This window comes from Miniopterus natalensis, chromosome 15 (assembly GCF_054644295.1).
Source record: "Miniopterus natalensis isolate mMinNat1 chromosome 15, mMinNat1.hap1, whole genome shotgun sequence".
NCBI lineage: Eukaryota > Metazoa > Chordata > Mammalia > Chiroptera > Miniopteridae > Miniopterus > Miniopterus natalensis.
Genome location: NC_142095.1, coordinates 33,397,965 through 33,419,547, shown reverse-complemented (window position 1 = coordinate 33,419,547; position 21,583 = coordinate 33,397,965). Strand labels below are relative to the sequence as shown.

The 21,583-nt window shown below is 45.7% G+C and overlaps 1 protein-coding gene across 2 annotated transcripts in view; it reads right to left on the bottom strand.

Annotated features, from left to right (window-relative positions):
- SRGAP3 (SLIT-ROBO Rho GTPase activating protein 3) overlaps nt 1-21,583 on the bottom strand; it is a 216,020-nt gene that overhangs the window by 105,351 nt on the left and 89,086 nt on the right. For both annotated transcript variants that reach the window (XM_087825009.1, XM_016210005.2), the window contains exon 2: nt 917-1,109. In XM_087825009.1, coding sequence (XP_087681135.1) covers nt 917-1,109 — 193 coding nt within the window. The remainder of the gene's footprint in view (nt 1-916; nt 1,110-21,583) is intronic.

Genomic DNA, 21,583 nt, shown 5'->3' with positions numbered 1-21,583 from the left:
AATGGTTAAGATGGTAAATTTCATGTTATGTGTATTTTATCACAATTTTAAAATATGTAGAAAGGGAGGAAAAGATTGAACACAGAGGACGGAGGATCAGGTCAGGTGGGTTGAAGCAAGTCTCTGGCCTCCTGAGGTTGAGGGTCATTTGCTGGAGAGATGCTCCGAGGAGGGGAAACATCTTTTCTTCTGCGGAGATGAAAAGGCTGCAAAGTGTTGCTGCCCAGGGGGTGGATGTGTCCCAGTGAGGCTGTAGCTTCTGCCTAAACTCAGGAGATTGTGAGCATAGAAGGTTTTGTAGCTGGAAGACTCAGAGTCCCCACATACCTAAGTGCCTTCAGAAACTCAGCACTTGGAGTGTGAGAAATTAGCACACAGAGGGTTTGTGTGTCGCAAATAAGTAACGGGGCAGGGAAAGAGCCCTGACAAGGGTCCTCCAGGGGAGTAAGGAAGAAGAATGCTTCGAGCATGAGTTCCATGGAGAAGAAATTCTGAGGTCCTTGTGCTGAAGGAATTCGGAAGTGGGCTGGCCAGCCCCGAAATACAAGAGAACTGGATAGGGCCAGGATGCCCTGAAAGGAGATGGGGTGTCACCTTGGCCCGAATGGAGGCTCACTAGCACAGTGCCTGGTCGGATGAGAATGACAGCAACAATTAATTGAGCACTTACTGTCTGTGACAAGCAGTCTCCTCCGGTTACGCATTTATCCCCTGCAGCATCCTTATGCAGAGGAACTATTCTATCTTCACTTTCCACTAAGGAAGACTGAGGCTTAGAGGGGTACTGTCCTGCAAACCCAGGACCTCAGAGGCAGCTGTCTACCTCCAATGAGTCCTTGCCTCCTTTTACCTTTGTGGCCAACCACCTCCCACTGCAGCGCCGCCTCCCATCCCCAGACCCCTTGGCCCTTCTCACTTGAACTGGTGCTCCCGGGAGCTGCGGATCTTGGAGGAGAAGCGCTCGGCCAGCTTCTCCAGGCTGCGGGAGTACTCGAGCTCAATCTCAGCTTTCCTGCGGAAGAACTCCTGGAGGTCCTGTAGCAGCTGCAGCCGAGACTCCGATTGCTGCTCCAGGCATTTGAACTGCTCCACCAGCTGCGTGCGGATCTCTGCAGGCAGAGGCAAGGAATGGGACATCAGGCTGGTGGTGGGACAATAGTGGGACCGGCCCAGCTGACCCAGTGGCTGCCCCCTCCCCGGCTCCCACCACCCAGAGCCTCTTCAGTCATTGGCGCAAGGATCTGGCACGTGCCAGTTTTTGCCACACGTTCTAACCCAATGTTTCCCAAAGTTGAACCGCTTCATATCACCACCACAGCTTCTGCCATATCTGCACGCCTCCAGCATTACTACTTCTTCTAGTAAATTGGCTCACTTTTCTTATTGAAATGAGCTTATTTAAAATGAATAGTTTCATATCACTACAGTAAGGGGAAACTAGGACCGCTCGCCATCCTGCTACACAGAAAATCAATTCAATGAAAACAAAAATTTTGTAAAATTCTCTCTAGAGACTATTGCTTATCAAAGGCCCTTAGCCTAGACTGCTCACTGTCTATCAACAAAAGAAAAATGACAACATGAACGTTGTGAAAGAAAGATGTCATTGTGACTCAGAAGGCCAAGAGGGGATGCCACTCGCTCTTGGGTTTCAGTGTTATTTAAGGCCGTGCCAGTGTTCCACTCTGAATTATCTTGAGCTCCGTGCATAAACGTCTCAGGTACCACTAGCGGAATGCAGCCCACACTTCAGGAAATACCAACAGAGCAAACTGGGTCTGTGCAACCAGGGCACAAGATCGAAAGTTGGGGGTGAGTGGGTGGTGGAGATAAAAATCACAGCCAGCAAATCCCAGTAACCACAACCAACCTTATCATCAAGCCCACAGTGTTGTCATTGCATTAACTCTTTCCTGCCCGTCCCACAAGCTGCTCTACAGCAGTCTCCCCACAGCAGTCTGTTCATGCCAGCACCCTGCTCGAATCATCCCATGGTCCCCTCTGCCTAAGAATTAGGTCCAACTCCTTAGCATGGAATTCAAGGCCATCTACTACCCGGCCCCAAACTTACTTTCTCAGGATTTACCCCTAATACGCTGTAAAACCATCCAAACTGGTCCTTGAAGTGCCCAGTCCCACCTGCATTCATGGGCACCCTGTCTAAAGTGGTGGTGGCACCATCTTAACATCCTTCAGAGAAGTGGTCTTCAGAGTGGGCAGCCCTACTCTGGGGTACACAGACACTCCCCCAGGGCTCACAGGCAGGAAGAGCTATGAGGGAAGCAGCTAGAGATCCTACTTCCATTCCCACTCTCCCGCTCTCCCTAATGTGTCTCAGTCTAGATGGCATGACCTGTCTCTCTTCCCGCCTCCCTCTCCACAGTAGCCCTTCTCCCTATTTGCAGAAGACCAACTCTTCCCTTATCCAGAACTGACTATGGTGCAGTGTCCCTAAGTGTCAAGATATCTGGGTGCCAAAAAAATGGACACTGGAGAATGTTAGTGTTGGCAAATCTATATGACCCATGGGCTGGCAGCATTGGCACAGCTGGTGGGTGTATTAGAAATGCCGAACCTCAGGGTACAACCTAGACCTTCTGAATCAGGATCTGCATTTTAGCAGGATCCCCGGATGGTCCTTATACACCTTAACATACGAGAAGCACTGCCATCAACTACCCTGTTCACCACATTAGGAGAAGTTTTTCCCATACTATCTTACTTTTTATGTTTAGTAATTGTTTATCAAATTATGAAATATTGATATTATTTTGAAGAGCTATGTGATAAATCAATCCAAAAGAAAGATACTTAGAGATTTATGGTCAAAGAACATTTTTTAAACATCCATTTCCATTCACATACATATTTTGGGTAAAAAGAAATATGATAGGGTAATCAATAAAGAAGTTTTTCAAGTGTAAAAATATATTAAGATAAAATTCTTTGAAGGAAGTAGAAAGGAATTATGTGAGTTCAAGAAGGTAAAGAAAGGAACAATGTAAAATTTATGACTTGTGCAGGTAATTTTTGATGAATGGTGGTGGAAACCAATGTATTACCATATTTATCCTATGACCTGTCAATTACACTCATGGATACATACCCAAAAGAAATCAGTGTTTATGTCCACAAAGTATATAGAGAGAAGAAAACTCATAGTAGCTTTATAGCCAAATGTTAGAAACAACCCAAAATGTCCACTAAGAGTGTATAAGATTTTTTTAAATGTGAAATATTCATTCAATGGAATACTATACAACAATGAAAAATGAACTGCTGCTACTTGCAGCATGACATGCTTGATTCTCACAGACCTCATGTTGATTGAAAGAGGCCAGAAAAATGGAAATTATGCAAAGTAGTTTATGGTGGTATATATGATGATATGGTGATGACAGAGGTCAGAGAAATGGTCACCTTTGGAGGGATATTGACTAAGAGGGAGCACAAAGGTGCCATCAGGAATGCTGGATATATATACCTCACTTCTATAAGGTGGTCAGTACACTGGTAAAAATTAATTGAGCTCCATGCTTAAGATCTGTGCATTCTATTGTATATAAACGATACTTCAATAAAAAAGCAAAACTAAAAATTGCTGTTATTTAGCTTCAATTTGGTACATTTAAGAGAGTAGTGTAATTTTATTCTACAAGGTTAATATTTACAATATGGCAGAAATTATATCCTTTGTAACTACTTAAACTTAAAAAGAAACTTTTCAGATGTTGAGTTAAAATGTGTGAAGCAGAGACTTTTTTCTCCCGAAGTTCATGTAGAGGGTAGGCAAGCAAAAACATTTTAAAACCAAAACCACTGCTTTAGAGCCCATGTCAAGCACTGCTCCTCCCAGGAAGTCTAGACTGCGCAGCCCTCATGACCCTCCTCTGAACTCCATGGTACTTAAGTTAGTCTCAGACCACCTCCTGTTGTTTTTTACTTCGTTCATGTACATGTTTCTTATCTGCCTTAGCTCCTCAAATGAAATTTAAGCTCAAAGGGTGGATTCTCCTGGCACATATGGGTCATCAGGATATAAATATCTGTATAGCAAGTTATTATTTACTTTTACCAACTGCTTTTCCCCAAGGACATTAAGCGCTGTGATTATGGGAGTCTCTCCACACACCATACACACCACACTCACATACCACACCTCACACCACACACACCCCATATAACACACACACCACACATATACACACCACATACACCATATAACACACACCACACACACTCATACACCGTAAACACACACCACACACTCATACACCCCACATACCACACACATACATACCACACACCACACATCACTCACACATACCACATATACACCGTACACACCACATGCCACACACCACACACATACACACCATACACACACAGCACACATATACTACACATACCCCGCACATCACACACACACACGAAGCGCACACAAGACATGGGTATTGTTATTATACATTTGTGCAGATGAAGACGCCAAGGTTCTGTGTAAACCAAGATCAGGAACTTGTCCAGGGTCACATTTTGTTCTATGAATTGTAACAAACCATACAGGTACACATACGACACGGCCTACTTGTTGAACTGGATTGAGATGCCGTCATTCCAAGTGCAAGCCCTTTCATATCAACACATAATTATAAAAATGCTTTTCAAATATTTTTCAAATTACTTTGGGACCATCCACTCTTTGGGACTCAGAATAATCCCAATAATCCCAGCACTTCCAGAGCCCATCATCTGTTCCAGGCCTGTGCTGAATTCCTCAGATGTTTATCTCACATAATCTGCACAGCATCCCCTATAAGGTGTGAACTACTAGTGTTCCCCCGCTTTCTCCCCATAGATGAAGAAGTGGAGGCTCAGAGGTAAGTAGCCTCTGGTTTCTTTTTTTTTTTTTTTTTTTAATATATCTTTATTGATCTCAGAGAGAGGAAAGGAGAGAGACAGACAGACAGACAGAAACATCAATGAGGAGAGAGTCATTGGGGATTGAGCCCGCAATCCGGGCATGTGCCCTGATAGGGAATCGAGCCCCGATCGTCTGGATCCTAGTTCGATGCTCAGCCGCTGAGCCGCGCCCGGCTGGGCAGTAGCCTCTGGTTTCAACAGCTGGTATGTGGCAATTAAGCTAGAAATCAAGCCCAGAGCCTTTAGATGGGAGCAATAACCCTCCTGACACCCCATTAGACTGAGGCCGTGTTATTAAAAAAAAAAAAAAAAGACTTTAACCCATCTGTATTCAACTTCTTGCGCCTTTTAGGTAACAAGATGGTGGTCTAGAGAGACAGCCTTTATCAAGAATGCTGCAGCCACTGACTTCCATCATTACAGGACATAGTCAGCAGCCAATGTTCTCATAGTTAGAGGAAAAGCTCATAAATCAAATTGTGATGACAGCAGCTGATTTGGAAGGAGCAGAGAAACCTCCCCCAATTCACACAACCAGCCGGAGCCTTCCAGGCTGGGCTGCGCGCGGGACTCCTCACAGCTTGGACTCCTCAGAGTCAAGTCTTTCTAGCAGGAAGCGGCCCTGGCAGGAGCACCGACTGCCCTGGAACCCTGAGAGGGTTTGATTACCCGTTTCTTTCTTTCTAATTCCCTTCCAAGTTGCTCCTCCTTGGGGCAGGCACAGATTTGGTATTTCTCCTTGAAGATTTCAAAAGGAGCAAGAAAATAAAACAGAATTGCTCCCAAGGCACAGACTTCGTTCAGCACACGTTCCCCTAGGGGGCTGTTCCAGTCACAGCACAACCATGGGTGGCAGAAAAATGAAAAGGGGGTGGGGCAGGGAGGAAAAGGGTCTTGGAAAGTCAAGAAAAGCTTGGATCTCAGAACCTTAGAGCTGAAGATGACTTTCTTGATGGCCTAGTGCAGACTCCTGGGTTATAGACAGAGGCATGAAGCCCAGAGAAGAGGCAAAACTAATTCTGCAGTCCAGGTATCCTGAAGCACAGCTCTCCCAGTGTCACTCTCCTGATAAAATTAGCTGTGGCTCCCCATTGTTTATAGAATCAAGGCCAAACTCCTCTGACATCCCTAATAATACTCCTGCTTCCTCTCTAAGCAACAGTCTCAACAAAGCCCACTGTGCCTGTGTCAACTCTGCCACTCATGGCAATACCCAGGGCGACCCACGTTATGGGAAGACAAGTTTCCTTACACTCCCCACTCACAATCACAACCTCACTGGCAGAGGGCACAGGAAGATTTTTCAGAACCCAGGTAATTAGGAATTGTATTTTTAGTTAATAGTCCATTTTTAGAGCAGTTTTAGGTTCACCAGATGTACAGAGTTCCATATACCCCTTCTCCTTCCCTTGCACATTTCCCTATTGTTAACATCTTGCATTGGTGTGGTACATCTATTACAAACGATGGACAATACTGATACATATTATTAACTAAAGTCCATAGTTTACATTAGGGCTTACTCTTTTTGTTTTCCGGTCTATGGTTTGAACAAATGCATGACACATATCCATCATTATAGTTGCATACGGTGTATTTTCACTGCCCTAAAAATCTCCAATGCTCCACCTATTCATCCTTCCCTTCCTCCTCTCCCCAGCCCCTGGCAACTACTCATCTTTCTACTCCATCTTTATAATTTTGCCTTTCCCAGAACATCATACAGTTGGAATCATACATTATATAGGCTTTTTAAGGTGGCTTCTTTTAGTTAGCAATAGCATTTGGGTTCCTCCATGTCTTTTTATGGCTTGATAGCTCCTTTATTTTTATCGCTGAATAATATTCCATTGTTTGGAATAATATTCAGCTTATCTATTCACCCATTGAAGGACATGTTGGTTGCTTCCAATTTGGGGCACTTATGAATATTTCGTGCAAGTTTTTGTGTGGACAGAAGTTTCCAACTCATTTGGACAAATACCTGTGTATTAATTAATAAACTACACTTAAGAGTAGTTTTAGGTTTACAGAAAAGAAGAGAATTTTATTTTTAGATAGGAAATACAGGAATTTAAAAAATTAGTACAAAATTCAAAAGGTAGAAAGGGTATAAAGTGAAAAGTCCTTCTCCCACCCCTGTCCACCAGCCCCCTAGTTCCCCTGTAGCAAGGCAACCCAATCATCAGGCTCATTTGCTTCCTTCCAGAAATAGTGGCATATTTCAAGTATATCATTTCTCCTCTTTTTATACGTATTATAGCATAGCATTCCTAGCGTTCTGTACCTTACCTTTTTAAGACTACATCGGGGAGATTAGCCCAGATCATTTCGTAAAGAACTTCCTCATTCCTTCTTACAGCACTATAGAATTCCACTGTAAAAAATCTTAACCAGTCCCCTTTTCTGAATGTTCTTTTTTATAATCTTTTACTATCATCACACTGCTAGAACGAACAACCACATACAAGCTTCATTCCACACATGTGCAGGTATATCACCTGTGAAAAGGGGAAGTGCCAGGCCAAAAGGCACCTGCAGTAGGATTTTGAAGCTGCCAAACTGCCCTCTTCTGAAATGGTACCGATTTGACTCCCACCAGAAATTTATGAGAGTCACAGGGACTATTTAAAAGAAAGGCATGCTGGGATTTGCTTCAAAATAACCTTGGGTGGGGGACTGGGAGTGGTAGGGTTACAGGTAACACAGAGTTGGCCTTAATCCTTGAACTTCAGTTGTAGTAATGAACACTGGAAAGGGCCTGCTATGCTATTCTCTCTACTTTCGTAACGTCTGAAATTTTTCATAATAAAAAAGAGAAAAAAGAAAGGCAGACAAAGCCAGAAACCTGATACAAAGCCCGCGGCTCTGGTTAGCAGGTCTGACCAGTTAGGAATGCCAGTAATTGTCCCCAGAGGCCTCTGGCCCCAGCCTGCGGAAGGCTGTCCTGGGTTAGTAAGAGGGGCCAGAGTGTGACCAGAAGAGCAATTTTAAATGCAATTTCCCAGGCCCCACCCAATTCTAATTCTCGGACCCTGTCCTAAGAATGACGTAACTTTTCTGACAGCTCCTGAGATGGTGAGGCCCTGCTTTTGCAGTCCATATTCGTCCTGAAAATCAAGACTACGTGAGCGTTTGGTCCCTCATATATCCCCCTCAGTGTAGTTTCAGGAGCTAAAGAGGAAGGCGAACTGTATGGTATGTTACAGCTGGCAGAGCCTCGTCACATCTGTGTACAATCCTGCCTGATGATCACCACATCCAGCGGGGCTGGGACTACTATCATTCCTAGTTTGCAGATGAAGCAATTGAGACTCAAGGAGGATGCAGTATATCAATTATACTGGTCTTGTCATAGTAATTTGCACAGGATCACCCAGAAAGTGGTGGATTCAGGGGCTCAAATCCAGAGTAAGGGGCAGACAGAAACGAAGGTTACCCAGTCTCCAAGTCAAGGTGCTTTCCCCGGGGATCCAATGTCCCACTCCACCTCCTATCTCCACCCTGCACTCCATCTGTCACCTTGGTGCCATTCTCACCGGTCCCAGCTTTCATCGTATATCCGTCCCAGTGCTACCTGGCCTTGACCTCAAGCCCTCCTGTGATGGAGGAAAACATCTGCTTGGTAACATAATGTAGCAGGCTCTGGGTTTACCTGCCCAGGGGGTTCAAATCCTGGTCCTTCCACATGTTCAGCCGGGCAAACTTGTTTCCTCATTTCCCTGGGACTCAGTTTCCTCTGTAAAATGGCAGTGATAATAATCTATCTCATATTGTTATTGTAAGGATGACAAGTAATCATTCGATAAAGCTCTTAGCACAGCACTTCATCTATTTTTATATGCATATCTTTATTGATTTCAGAGAGAGGAAGGGAGAGGAAGAGAGAGATAAAAATATCAATGATGAGAGAGTCATTGATCCGCAGCCTCCTGCATGCCCCCCACTGGGGGTCGAGACCACAACCCAGGCATGTGCCCCGACTGGGAATCGAACCACGATCTCCTGGATCATCCATAGGTTGATGCTCAACTGTTGAGCCTCACTGGCGGGGCACTTCATCTATTTTAATACTGCACTGTCCAACACAGTGGCCACTAGCCAAATGTGGCTATTTAAATTGATTAAAAATTTTAAAATGCATTCCTAAATCACAGTTGCCTCATTTCAAGTGCTCAAAAGCACATGTGGCTAGTGGCTACTGTATTGCAGAATATTTCCATCACTGCAGAAATTTCTATTGGACAGCACTTGTATGAGAGGCTTAATAACATAGATTAGCTGTAATTATCATTTAGTTATTGCTTTTTGTGACCATTTTTCATCTTCTCAGGTGGAAAATAAGATCCTGAGAAGCAGAGATGACCCACCTGTTTTAGTACTAAGAATTCGTGCACAACCTCCCTGACAAAAGCAGCATAATGTAGTCTGTGAGGCCCTCAGAACAGCACAGTGATGCAGACTCGCTCTCATTGCCACCAGCCCAACACCCAGCATCCTGAAGGGGTTCCTGAAGGAGTCCATTGCTGCCCAGCTCCAGCCGTAGGGGACGGGAGTTGTGTAGCAGAGTGGATAGACCCAGAGCCTAGACTCCAGCTGCTGACATGAGGTGAAGTATTACCTCTGCCAGGTCAAGTCTTAGTCAGGCAAGTCATTTTCTCTGACCTGTTTTCTCACCTGTGAAAGGCAGGTAAATATGCTCATCTTGCAGGGTGCTGCAAGGATCAGACTAACAATAATGCAAGTAATGTGCCAGGCACCTAGGAGACCCTCTGCAAACAGCCTCCACAGAGAGGTGGCACACACTCACAGGCTTTGGGGACAGCCAGCCTGGGCTTCAAACCTAGTTTTATCTGCTTTGTAGAAGTAGCGTCAGCTCTCTGAGTCTGTTTTCTCACCTATAAAATGGGGAATAATAATATCTTCCTGGTGGGTTTGTCAAGAGAGATGGTATGCTTACTAAGTAGCTGGCATAGTGCCTGGTGCAGAGTAGATAAGCAATAAATAGCAGGAACGAGCCATCACTGCTGCTGTAGCCACCCGGACTGAACATGTAGCCTGCTGGGTGTTGCCCAGGCCCCTCTCCTGTCCTCCCTCCACAACCCCGGAGGAGGGTTGACTTACTTGGGACCATCCCTACCCCTGGCCTCTGGCTGGATCCCCTCCTCCTTCCCTGCCCTCCAAGCAAGCCTGGGCCCACATTCCATTCTTTCTCTGGGACCTACACAAAAGGCTACGCATCCCCGCCCATTCTCCCAGCCTCCTGCATGTGAAGAGGTGGTTTGTGGTGGGGGCCCTGTGCCCCAGAGGGCTCCTGGACTCCACGCCTTAGAGGGCACCAGCTGCCGGGCCAGACATAGCCGCCACATGCCGTTTCCCCGGCAACCATTTCCCACCCAGTCATGCCAGTCACTGTCCCTGCTGCCTCCACACTGGGTGGAGTCAGCCTGGTAACTGGGAGTAAGCTCCTCTGTGCATTCTTTCTGCAGATGCCAGTGGTTCCTGGAGTCTTGTATGGTCTCCCCCATAAGGCTAAAGACCCCTACCAATGACATTGGTCTGTCTTTTATTAATCTTGACCAAGCCCATTCACATCCATCATTACTTCTCACCTCAGAAGAGGGCTGCAGAAAGGGGGTGGGTATCATACCATTATACAGATGGGGAACTTGAAGCCCAAGAGAAAAGAAAGGACATGCTTTAATCACGGGATTCCAACTCCAGCTGCCCTGACTCTGCCAGGCACTGCCCTGGTCTAGCTCTGATCCCATGGACCAGAGGGAATAAGCCTCAGCATGAGACTGTTAAATGGGTGGCTGGTTGATGCAGTACCAAAAAAACAGACTTGCAGAGTTCAGAGCCTAGCCTTGAAGCTTGACCTTCAGCAAGTCAGTAACCTCTCTGGGCCTTGGCTTTCTCATCTGTAAAATGCAGGGAATAACAGCAGACATTTATGGCACTGCGTGTTTCCACAAACCGTCTCCTTGTTAAGCAGAGCTGTGAATATTATACTACAACCTTGAGAGGAGCTACACTGTTATCCCATTTTGCGGAGTCAGACACTGAGGCAGAGAGATGAAGTGACTTGCCTAATTTCACCTGAACATTAAGAAGTCTTTGGGCTCCAAATCTTGTTCCTCTTGCCAGGAATGGTCCCTATGCACTTGCCATATGTACTAGACCAAGTCAGCCAAGTTTTTACAATATGTCTTTAACCATCTCATTATTACTCAGAGCAGCAAAGGCCAGGCTTAGCAAAGATAATCAAAGCACATCAACTCCTGAGGCTTCCTTAAAGGAGATTATAAGTGCTTCCAACTTTCTTAGGGGCTGGGGAAACACATATGCTGGGAAGAAGCTGGGTGAAATGATTGGCACTTCCCCTTCCACTCCTCACCACCACTCCCTCACCGCAAAAGAAAGCACAGTATATGGGCCCGTGTTTTGAAAAAATAAGACTGATTTAATAATGGTGATGACGATGCTACCTGTCAACCAGAAAAATCTTCCTCTAAGTAAGAAGAAATTATATTATTCCAAACACACTAGGAAATTAGCACTGGATATACATTTGTAGTTGAAGAAATGGGAGACAGGAGATTCCCACTTCCCACTATGGTCCAAAAGCAGAGACCCAGCTCCGCAGCCCCTTGAGCACCCCACCTGGACTGCTCAACCAGTTCCCTTGAGCAGAAAGAGAAAAGTAGAGTGGGTTGGTGAGAGGGTTTTCCCACAGCATCTGTGCCATGTCCAAGTAATAGCCATTCCCTCTCAAATAGGAGTCAGAGGTTCCCTTCCTGTCTTCCTGATGTTTGCTCAGATGCAAAGAAGGGTCATAATAAGGCTATGCCTCCTCCTACCAGAAGCTCTGAGTTATAAAGGGCCATGATCAATTTCAACACGATATTAATATTCACGGCTTTGCTGCCCAATGGTCCCTGAAGGACCAGATGCATTTAAATGGGAAGAGATCAGGATTCATTAATGCTGAATTTCCAGCTGCGTCCTCTGACGGCAATGCTTTTTTTTATGTTTTCAATCCTACCATGCTCTGGAAACATCTAAGTGTTCCTCAAACTTTAGAGCCATTTTCATAACGAGTCCTCTCTAAAAACCATCTGTTCTATATTTATTTAATATACTTCTTTAAATCACCTTGCTTTTTATATCAGATGATTCATAGTATTGCCATCACTAGAAAAACCTTAATCACTCGCCATTAATGGAAGGTCACTGTAATAATAAATACAATGAACACAAAATAATGTTATTAAATTCTACCTAGATTCTGTAGCCTGAGATCTGCTTTCTTTTTGACAGACAGTTCTTTTCTAATATGGAGAGGGGCAAGAAATTCTTTTAAATGCCCAGTATCAGTGGCCCTGGGAAGACCATGGTTGGGTCACAGTAAGGTAACATCTCCTGTAGGGGTGATAACCTCACATATCCCTGGGGGTTAGGCAGGTACCAAAATGTGATTAGAGGCCTGAAATAAAACAATTCAGAGAGCACAGATCTGACCAAATATATTCAAATTCACTCTTTAATGTTAATGCTGTATCTGCTAAACAATATATAAACCTCAAGCTTATGACTCCAGAAAACCCTCCTATCAAATGTCACTTTAGCTAGTGCCAGTCCTACTGGATTCAAACACAGAGCAGGGAGGCCCCCACTCACTCTGCCTCAGCTGTCCCCACCTTGACCCCATTAACTTGAGCTGAAATGTCCAGCCCAGGCAAGACCTGCTAATCTTTATTGAGAAGTTGCCTCCGGCCATGTGTACATTCACCTGACAGTAACAGGATGCAGGATGAATTTCCTTGACCTTCTGATGAGAATGCCACATGAAAGAATATCCAAGGCCACAGTGAGGCCCAAATATTTTATGCACATTGCAACTACTGCTCAGAAGGCCTGCCACGGGATGGAAAGGCACTACCTCAGGCAAAGTGATTTATTTTTCTGAAAGCCATGTGAGTTATTGCCCATTACCTCATCCCGGCAAATTTGCAAATTATTGCCAACTGATTTTGGAAAGGAAAGAAGGGGAAACAAAAAGGGTCTGATTTCAGGGTGTGTGTGTGTGTGTGTGTTTAAATTTTCAAGGTCAGTGAGTGGCGCCTGGTTATTTGAAATAGTTTTGTTTTTACAGTGCACGTCAAGCAAGTCCTTATAATTACGGTTATGAATTCTGTTGTCAATAGGTGAACCTTCAAGAGACACTCTTCAGGGGACCCTCCATGCCTTTGAAACAGACTAGGTGCAGCAAGACATAAGAAAAAGAATCCAGAGAAGTACCTTCTCAAATGTTGCATCCAGCAAACTTTTAGGAAAAGCCTCAAAAAACAAAAAAACACAAAATCGTTACAGTTGCCTAATGTCTTAGTAAAGGGTTACAAGCCTATGTGCCCATAATGTATGTGCTATGGTCTGGTAACTATTTCATACTCAAACACTGACTTGGTAAAAAAAAGTTCTAGGTTCATCCCAGCTCTGCTTCAAGGCATTAACCTCATCTGTAACCTGGGATTAAAGATACCTACCTAAGAATTGTGGTAAAATCTAATTAGGAAATACATACATCTATGAAAGAGTTCTATAAACGGTAAACCATTTTACAAATGGGTGTGATTCTTTGTTGTGGTATAATTATTATCCATCACCTGCAAATTAGTACAAAGTGTTGCTTGCACATCGCTGACTGCAACAGTGACAAAAAATTAACCAAAGAGGAAAAGATTGCAGCTCCCTTAGCAGACCCAACAGGTCTCCCAGTGTGGTAGCGAATTTTAAAGCTCAGGCTGGAATCCAATCATTCACAGTTGGGTCCAGAGTGAGCACTTACTACCCCAGTATAAATCTACTTGTCCGTTTAACTTAATATGGGACTCTCTGCCAAGCTCATATTTCATGTCTTGGGTCCTATTACCAAAGAGGAAAAAAACCTCATGTTTATTATCTTGCCACTGGCAGCATAGTGTAGTAGTGGGGGGGGGGGGGGGGGGTTCTGTGCCCTGCTCAGGCAATAATTCTTTTATATATATTTTTATTGACTTTATTGGGTTCACGAGGCTTGGAGCAAATAGCTTCACTACTCTTGGTTAGTCAGTCAGTGGATTGCTGTTGTTGTCCTACTGTGAACTGAGCTCTGGGCCTCAAATTCTGCAGAAAGTGGGGTTGTGGGATTAAGGTCTGTTTCAGCATTAAGAGGTTATTGGATGTCAACCAAATGGGCAATTTCTTAGTCTAACACACTTCTGTGCCCTGTCTGGACATAAATCAGGTTATATGCTCAACAGTCCCATGGGAATCACCTCCCAGCCAAGGTGCCCACCACCTGCGCCAACTGCATGAAAATGAACTCCAGCCCCTAACCCTTCCCCTTCCTCTACCCTTGGCCGCCAATAATTTTTCCCTAACACGAAGGTGAGTTGTCGGTGCAGTCTGCTCTGGCAAGAACACAACAATAACAGATTCTAACATCTGAAGCACTGCCTGGTCCCATCTTTTCAACTCTCTTACACTCTCCCTCCTTCATGAAGGAGGTTGCTGTGGGTCAGCTTATGGGGAAAATGAATGAATAAAATGCCATCTAATTTTGCATTCCAGTTTCCAGGACCAGGCATTTAGGATCCTGAAAGTAGTTCATAGTAAGGAATATAAAAATACTAAAAGGAATGTAGCTGATGTCAGCAATGCTGATTCCTTTTCAGTGTCTGTCTTTTCAAAGGGCGAGGAGCTATGGGCAAAACTACAATCATCTTGAGGCTGAATCTCCCGCTTCCCATAGGAAAGGGGCATAATGGACCTATAAGCACCATTAGGGAGAGTGGTGGTCTGGATCGGGTCCTAATTTCAGAAATTCTAGGAATCTTAGTGATCATCAAAGCCAGCATTTATCCCAGGGAGTTTCACAGGCCCCTGAGCCCATGAGATGTTCCCATTTCTACCCTGAAACTTGCCTCCCCGCCACCGAATATTCCTTATGTGAGGAAATGGCACCTCTACTCCCCTACTTGCTTGACACAGAAACTGGCCATTGCCTTACCTCTCTCCCTTACCTCCACGCCTCCATCCCATCCATCACCAAGTCCTTTCCATTCTCCTGCCCCAGCATTTCTAGATGCATCCATTTCTCTTCATGTCCACTACCATCACCCTAGCGAAGGTCCCCATCATCTCTGACCTGGACAACTGCAACAGCCTCCTAAACCAGTACCCACATCACTTTTGGCCCCCCTTCCAATATTTTCAAATCAATCTTTCTTTGGAAACTAAAAATCTAATTCATGCCACCAACAATTCCCTATCCTCCCCACTCTGAACCTCCAGTTTAAAATCCTTTGGTGGATTGTCATTCCTTTTAGTATAAAGGCCAAAATATTAACATGCTTTTAGGATAACAGACCAAGCCTTAATGTGACCTACAAGACTCTACATGATGTGGTCTCTTAATGCCTCCATGGTCTTATCTGCCCCCTGCTTATTATTGCTCAGCCCCACCCCCACCCCAGTCTTTTCTCTGGTGCTTGAACATATCAAGTTCTTTCCTGCCTCAGGGCCTTTGCACTTGCTATTCTTTTACTTGAAATGCCCTTCTCTTCTCTCTACTCTCCCTCCTATCCCATCTGACTCCTATTTACCTTTAGGTATTGGATTTAGAGAAACTGAATGACTACCTCTCGGTGTTGGTAAGGGCATTAAATGAGATAATGCATATCAAGTGCTTGGCACAGTGCCTGAGTAGTCAATAAATGTCACATGAGGTGCAGCTCAGCATCCTGCTCTAGCTGTGGCTGGTGGGATAAAGGCAGTGATGTGCTGGTGCTGTCACAACACAAGTAGCTCCTAGCCTAAAATGAGATTAGAGGAATAAGGCAGACAAGCCAGCATTGATTTGTATAACCGATTTCATGAGCCTATGAAAAGGAAGTCAATCTGGGAGAAGAGGTAGCTTCAACGTAAAATATGAGTGTTACACTTACCCTCACCTGGTAAACTCCTACTCATACATTAAGGCCCAATTCAGATGTGCCATGGGAGACACCATGAGATTTTGTGACAAAGCTTGGCAAAGTGGAAAAGAAGGGTTTCTTCCACACTTTGGCTTAGAACACTGATGGCTCTGGGGCAACGCAGACCAGAGGGACACACTGGCACCTGGAAGGATGCAGCTTAAAGAGCACCAGGACCAGGTGCTGGAACAGAAGCAGTAACCCCATGAGGGTGCCCCCAGCAGGGGCAAGGAGACAATGCTTCACTTATAGGTGTCTGGCAGGAAGCAGACATTAACCACTGCACAAGCAGACTTGTTCAGGGCACACAGGCGATACCTTCTGGAAGTTGGCCCTTGCTGGGCCCCCAACTGTATTTCCCCTTCCATAGAGGATATGAACATGGGTAGGCACCAAAGAAGTGGGGTGAGGGATCAAGGGTTGATCCCTTAAGTCAGACTCAAAACCCACTTGTGCACGGCAATTTCACACACCAGATCTCACCTAACGCAGACCACAAACCTAGAGGAGCTTGTGGGTGAGAAAACAGGCTCAGTTAATGAGCTCCCCAAGGCCACGCTGCTGGCATGTCCTGCAGCCACAACCCGAGCCAGGACTGTGTGAGCCCAATAAGGCTTGTTCCCCATGAATCTCAGCCTCCTTGACTTGTCGCTCACCAGTGAGCCAGAGTCCCCAATTCTGGGGACAGAATCATTAGCCAGATAAACCCTTCCCGGGAAGATTACAGGCAGTGATTCATGAGAGAAAGGAAAGAACAACGTACTGTCAGCGAGAAGCATTCGAGCACTTCCTTCTACAATTTGGGAATTGGACGCACTCTGAGCCAGGTGTTTCCACACAGCCAGCCAGAGTGAAGGCCTCAGGAGAGATGTGTAGCCTCAGAGAGAAAGGAATGCAGCCTGCACTTGAGCCACAAAAACAGACGACAAAGTGCAAGCCAGTGTCTGCGCAGGCTCAGATGGGAGCCCAGACCCTGAGAATTTATTACCATTCTCTGGCCTCTCTTTCCCACCCTGCAGATCTAACTTTCAAACCACCTCTCCTCTCTCTCTGAGTTTGGTAATGAAAGACCTCAGGCCCAACCCTCCACTCGTTACTGTCTCCAGAGCCAGAGAGGGGCTGTTGTTCTGTTGGGTGTTTTCCTAGAAAGCCAGTGGGAGAAACGCCCCCAGATCCAGTTTAGCTGAAGGGCCCAAGTGAACTACCCATTAGCAGAATCATTTCAGAATCATCGAGATGCCGGCTTCACTTCCAGAAACACAGACTTTTATCTGAGGGGATGACCACGTAGGACTGGAAAAAGAAGACACCCCAGGGAAAGCACAACCCCTAGCATTTCTCTACCCTGAGCAGACAACAGGAGAACATTGGGTACAATCACCAGCAATTCTCCAGGCAAGCTTCATGGTGCTCATGCAGAAGAGTACGGAATAAGTCTTGCTTGTGATTTTCTTGGACTATAAGAACATCTTTACAGAATAATTTGCTCCTGACTATCTCATCTCCTGGGGAGACTGAGGAAGTGCCATGTGGTAAATCCAGACTTGTCATATAGCTGCTCTGGCAAAGGTGGTCCCATACCTAATAATACCTGATGACCACATAATCCTTGGTACTTTTCAAAACCTGTTTACATCCATTATTTATTAGACCTCACAACGGCTTCTAATTCACAATGGAGAACCTGAGATGCTGGAAGCCTAGTATGTGGGGTTGGCAGATGGGTTTCTGTCTTTCCATCTCCCTGTCTCCCCACTTCTCCACACTCCTTGCCAGTTCTGTTGGGTGGGTGCCCACGAAAGAGCAGTCCTGCTTCCCACATCACAGCACTCTACAGTTTATAATCCTTCCCAAATTCTGAGTGTGGGCTGAAGAAAAAAATGAAAAAATTCCTTGTAATTATGTGAGATGAGCAGATAGAAATTATCATTTCTGTTTACCAGGTGAGGAAACTGAAGCTCATAAACCCATTTGACATGTGTGTCTTCCCTAAGGTCCCAGTGAGTTGTGAACTACAGCCCAGGATTTTTGATGCACAGTGTGGCGGATTAATTGCATTAAGAACCCCAAACTTCTTCAATCCCTCCTTGTACCCACAATCTTTGCCATGTGACTTTACAGTTCCTTTCCCACTGAAGAGAAGAAATCTATTTCCCCACCCCTTGAATCTGGGCTGGCCTATGACTTGCTCTGGCCAAGCGAAGGTGGTGTGCTGGTTCCAGCCTGGGCCCCAAAAGACCTTGAGTATTCCCACCTGCTCTTACGCCCTTGCCATCAGCAGGAGCACATGTCTGATCTAGCCTGTGGGAGGATAAGAGACACAAGGAGAGGAGCTGCGTTGCTCTACTTGCCCTAGTCACCCCAGCCAAAACAGCCAACCTCAGACATGTGAATGCACCTAGCGAAGATCAAGAGAGCTGCACAGCTGACCTCCAGATAACTCCAGATGCTTGACCAATTAACACTTGTTACTCAGTGCCCCTAAGGTTATGGCGTTGTTTGTCATGCATAATTCTATGGCAGTGGCTAACGAAAACATGGCACCTATTTTCATCTATTCATCCACCTATCCATCCACTTATGCCTCCATCCACTGATTCAATATATTTGCCAAGTACCTACTGTGTGTCCAGCACTGTGCCAGGCACTGGGGACACAATGGTGAGCAAGACAGACCCTTCCCTGCCTACATGGAGTGTGCAGACCAGGAGGAAGATGAACAACTGAGATGAACACTGGGGTAGGCATAGGGCAAGTACAGGGTGCAGTGGGGGGACAGGGCAGATGAAACTGACTGAGATGAGGGTAGGTGACAGGCAGTCAGGAGGGCGTCCTGGAAGCAATGACATCTAAGTGGAAATTTAAAGGCCGAAGTGGAGCCTGCGGGGTTAGGAAAGTGGTGTCAGGGAGAATATTCCCAGCAGAAACCACGGCCTGGCAAAGACCTGATGAGGTAGGGGACTGGCTGGCTGGAGGCCAGAAGTAAGAAGGTGGGATAGGAAAAGTGAGTCCAGAGAAGCTAGCACCATGAGGATCCAATCATCACCCCAGGTACTTTTTCCATATTTCTTTTCAAAGCCAAGTGAATCCAGAAGAGGAAATAGGAACCCTTTCCATGCCCAGCTGGAGAAATGAAGGCAAAGGCCACAAAACATTTCCAGTGCACACTCAGATGGAGCAGTGCCTGGGGACAGCTTTCTGGGGGCAGCAGGAGGAGTTCTTACATTTCAACTGTAAAGGACATTTGCTACCTACCATAGGACCTGAGTCAGGAAATGAAAGCTTACCACTGGAATCTACAACACTGGCTAAAACAGCCAACTGGAGGTGGGGAAAGTACAAGCGTGGGCAAAAGTCGGTTTACAGCTGCGACTATGCGAAACAGAGTTTACTCTTGTATTATTACTTATTTATTCATTATTGTATTATTTATTATTATTATTATTAACCTACTTCTGCCTAACCCTGTATGCCTCACCTCTATGGAGACAAAAAGGAAAGAGAAAATCCCAGGGGAGGCTATATGTTAGTGGCACTCACTCATTCCATTCATTTGTTCAGCCAGCAAGCACTCCCTAACTGGCCACATTCTGCAAGTCCCCAACCCCATACCATGGAATTTGAGGAGTTCAGATAAGGGCTAGATGGCCATATCTGGCTGAGTGAATCTGGCAAGACTTCTTCGAAGAAAGATGAGTCAAGGACTGAGGAAACTAGGGGAAAGGTCTTTTGGGGGAAGGAAATCGCTGAAAGGCATGGAGGAAGGAAGACTGGAACCTACCTGGGGACACATTCTGGATACTTGGATCAACAATATGGAAAAGGTGGAACGTCAGCTGGAAAGGCAAGTTGGAGCCAGATTAAAGAAGTCCTTAGAGGCCAAGAAAAGGAGGTTGAACTTTATCAAAAAGATAATATTGAGTCAAAGGATGTGACAACGGGAGTGCATTTCAGGAATATTAATCTAGCTGACTAATGAAATGGGTCGGAAAGGAGAGACTGAAGCCAAGAAGGAGCAATTAAGAAGATCCTGCCAGAACTGGTCGGAGAAGAGGAGACAGATGTGAGAAACAGACTCCAAATGACTTGACAATTGGCTGGATGGAAAGAGCAGAGCCGCGGGTCATCCCCAGATTCCACATCTGTGAGGGTCACTGTGAAGTCCACTGCAGTAGGAAAGGAGGGGGTGGCTGTCAGACATGGTCAGGTGGAACTGTCTGAGGGGCATCAGCAAGGAGAGCAAAGGTAAGAAAAGTATTGCTGTTCTTGAAAGACAGGACAGGTTTGGAAGGAGAAGGAAGCAATGGGAGGGGGGCAGTTGAAAGGAAACTAAGCTGCGAGAGAGAAGATAATGACAGAACCGGGTTCTAAGAGGAGCCCTTCCCACGCCTTCCTCCACATCTTCACATGTGCCCTAAGAAAATGCTGTTTCTAGACCCCTCCACCTCTGCCTTGATCAGGTCGTATTGATTTCTTCACAGCTAATCTCCCCGAACAGAATGTGCTCTCTGAGGACAGGGACCCGTTGTCTGCTGGATTTGTTGCAGTATCCCCCATATCCCGAATACTAACTGGCCCTGCAGAGGTGCTAAGTAAATCCATGTTAAGTGTCCCACAGACATATCTTTACAGTTCCGGACCTGGCCACAACCCCTGGAAAATGAAGGTACAACATGATCCCCCTCCCACCCCGAGAAACTCAACTGAATGAACAGTGATCCAAGTTGGAGGTAGAGAGAGGATGTCCACTCATAGACTGGTCAAAGCCAGCCAGTCTCTCTGTCTCTCTGTGTGTCTCTCTCAGACATTTGAACTAAGACACAATGGTTAAGGTCAGTGGTGATGGACACTGGAGACTTAAAGCCATGCAGACTCTGGGCTGGTAGCCATCTTGGGCTATTTGCAAAGTGAGCAGGTGGAGGAAGCTGGTGTTTAGGAGAATGGAGCAGAGAGAAGCAAAGACAAATCCCACACAACCTCTGAGAGGTGAGCAGAGTGGCGTCTATTCCTAACCCCCCAGTTCTAACCCTGGCAGGACTGGCTTAACTTTGTTCTCAGTCCCTGGGCATTGTGGAGGTACAGGGAAGAGCCACTAGATTTCCCTTCAGGAAGGAAGGCCTCATTCCCCCGGCTCTGGAAGTGCTGCTGGAAGACTGTCCTCTATGAAGACTAAAGAAAACTGCCTCGACCTGGGTCATGCTGCCTTCCAGAGGTGGCCCACAGCCATGACTGCTCAGCATGGGGGCCGAAAGGCCTGGACCCTTGCTCCAACTCAGGACAACTCTGAAGAACCTCCCCAAGTTCCAGAATGTCCCACGGAGTCAGCTGACCCTTCACTGGGACTGCATCAGAGCTCAACTGCTCCTTCGGCCCAATACCACTGCCTTTGCCTCGCTTCCATAGGCGCTGATTCCAATGTAACTCCCCAATAATGCCCCGCAACCTAAACTCCATCTTAGCACTTATTTCCCAAGAAACCCCACCTGAGACAGCCATAACGTTATCTATTAAATCCTTACAATAAACTTTTTATATATCAGCCAGCCTGAGAGAGTCTTGACTAGACTGATGGTACCCATTTTTTAAAAATCCATTTCAAGAAAAAGGGACATTTGTAATATTTTAAACAAAAATAAACACAAAAT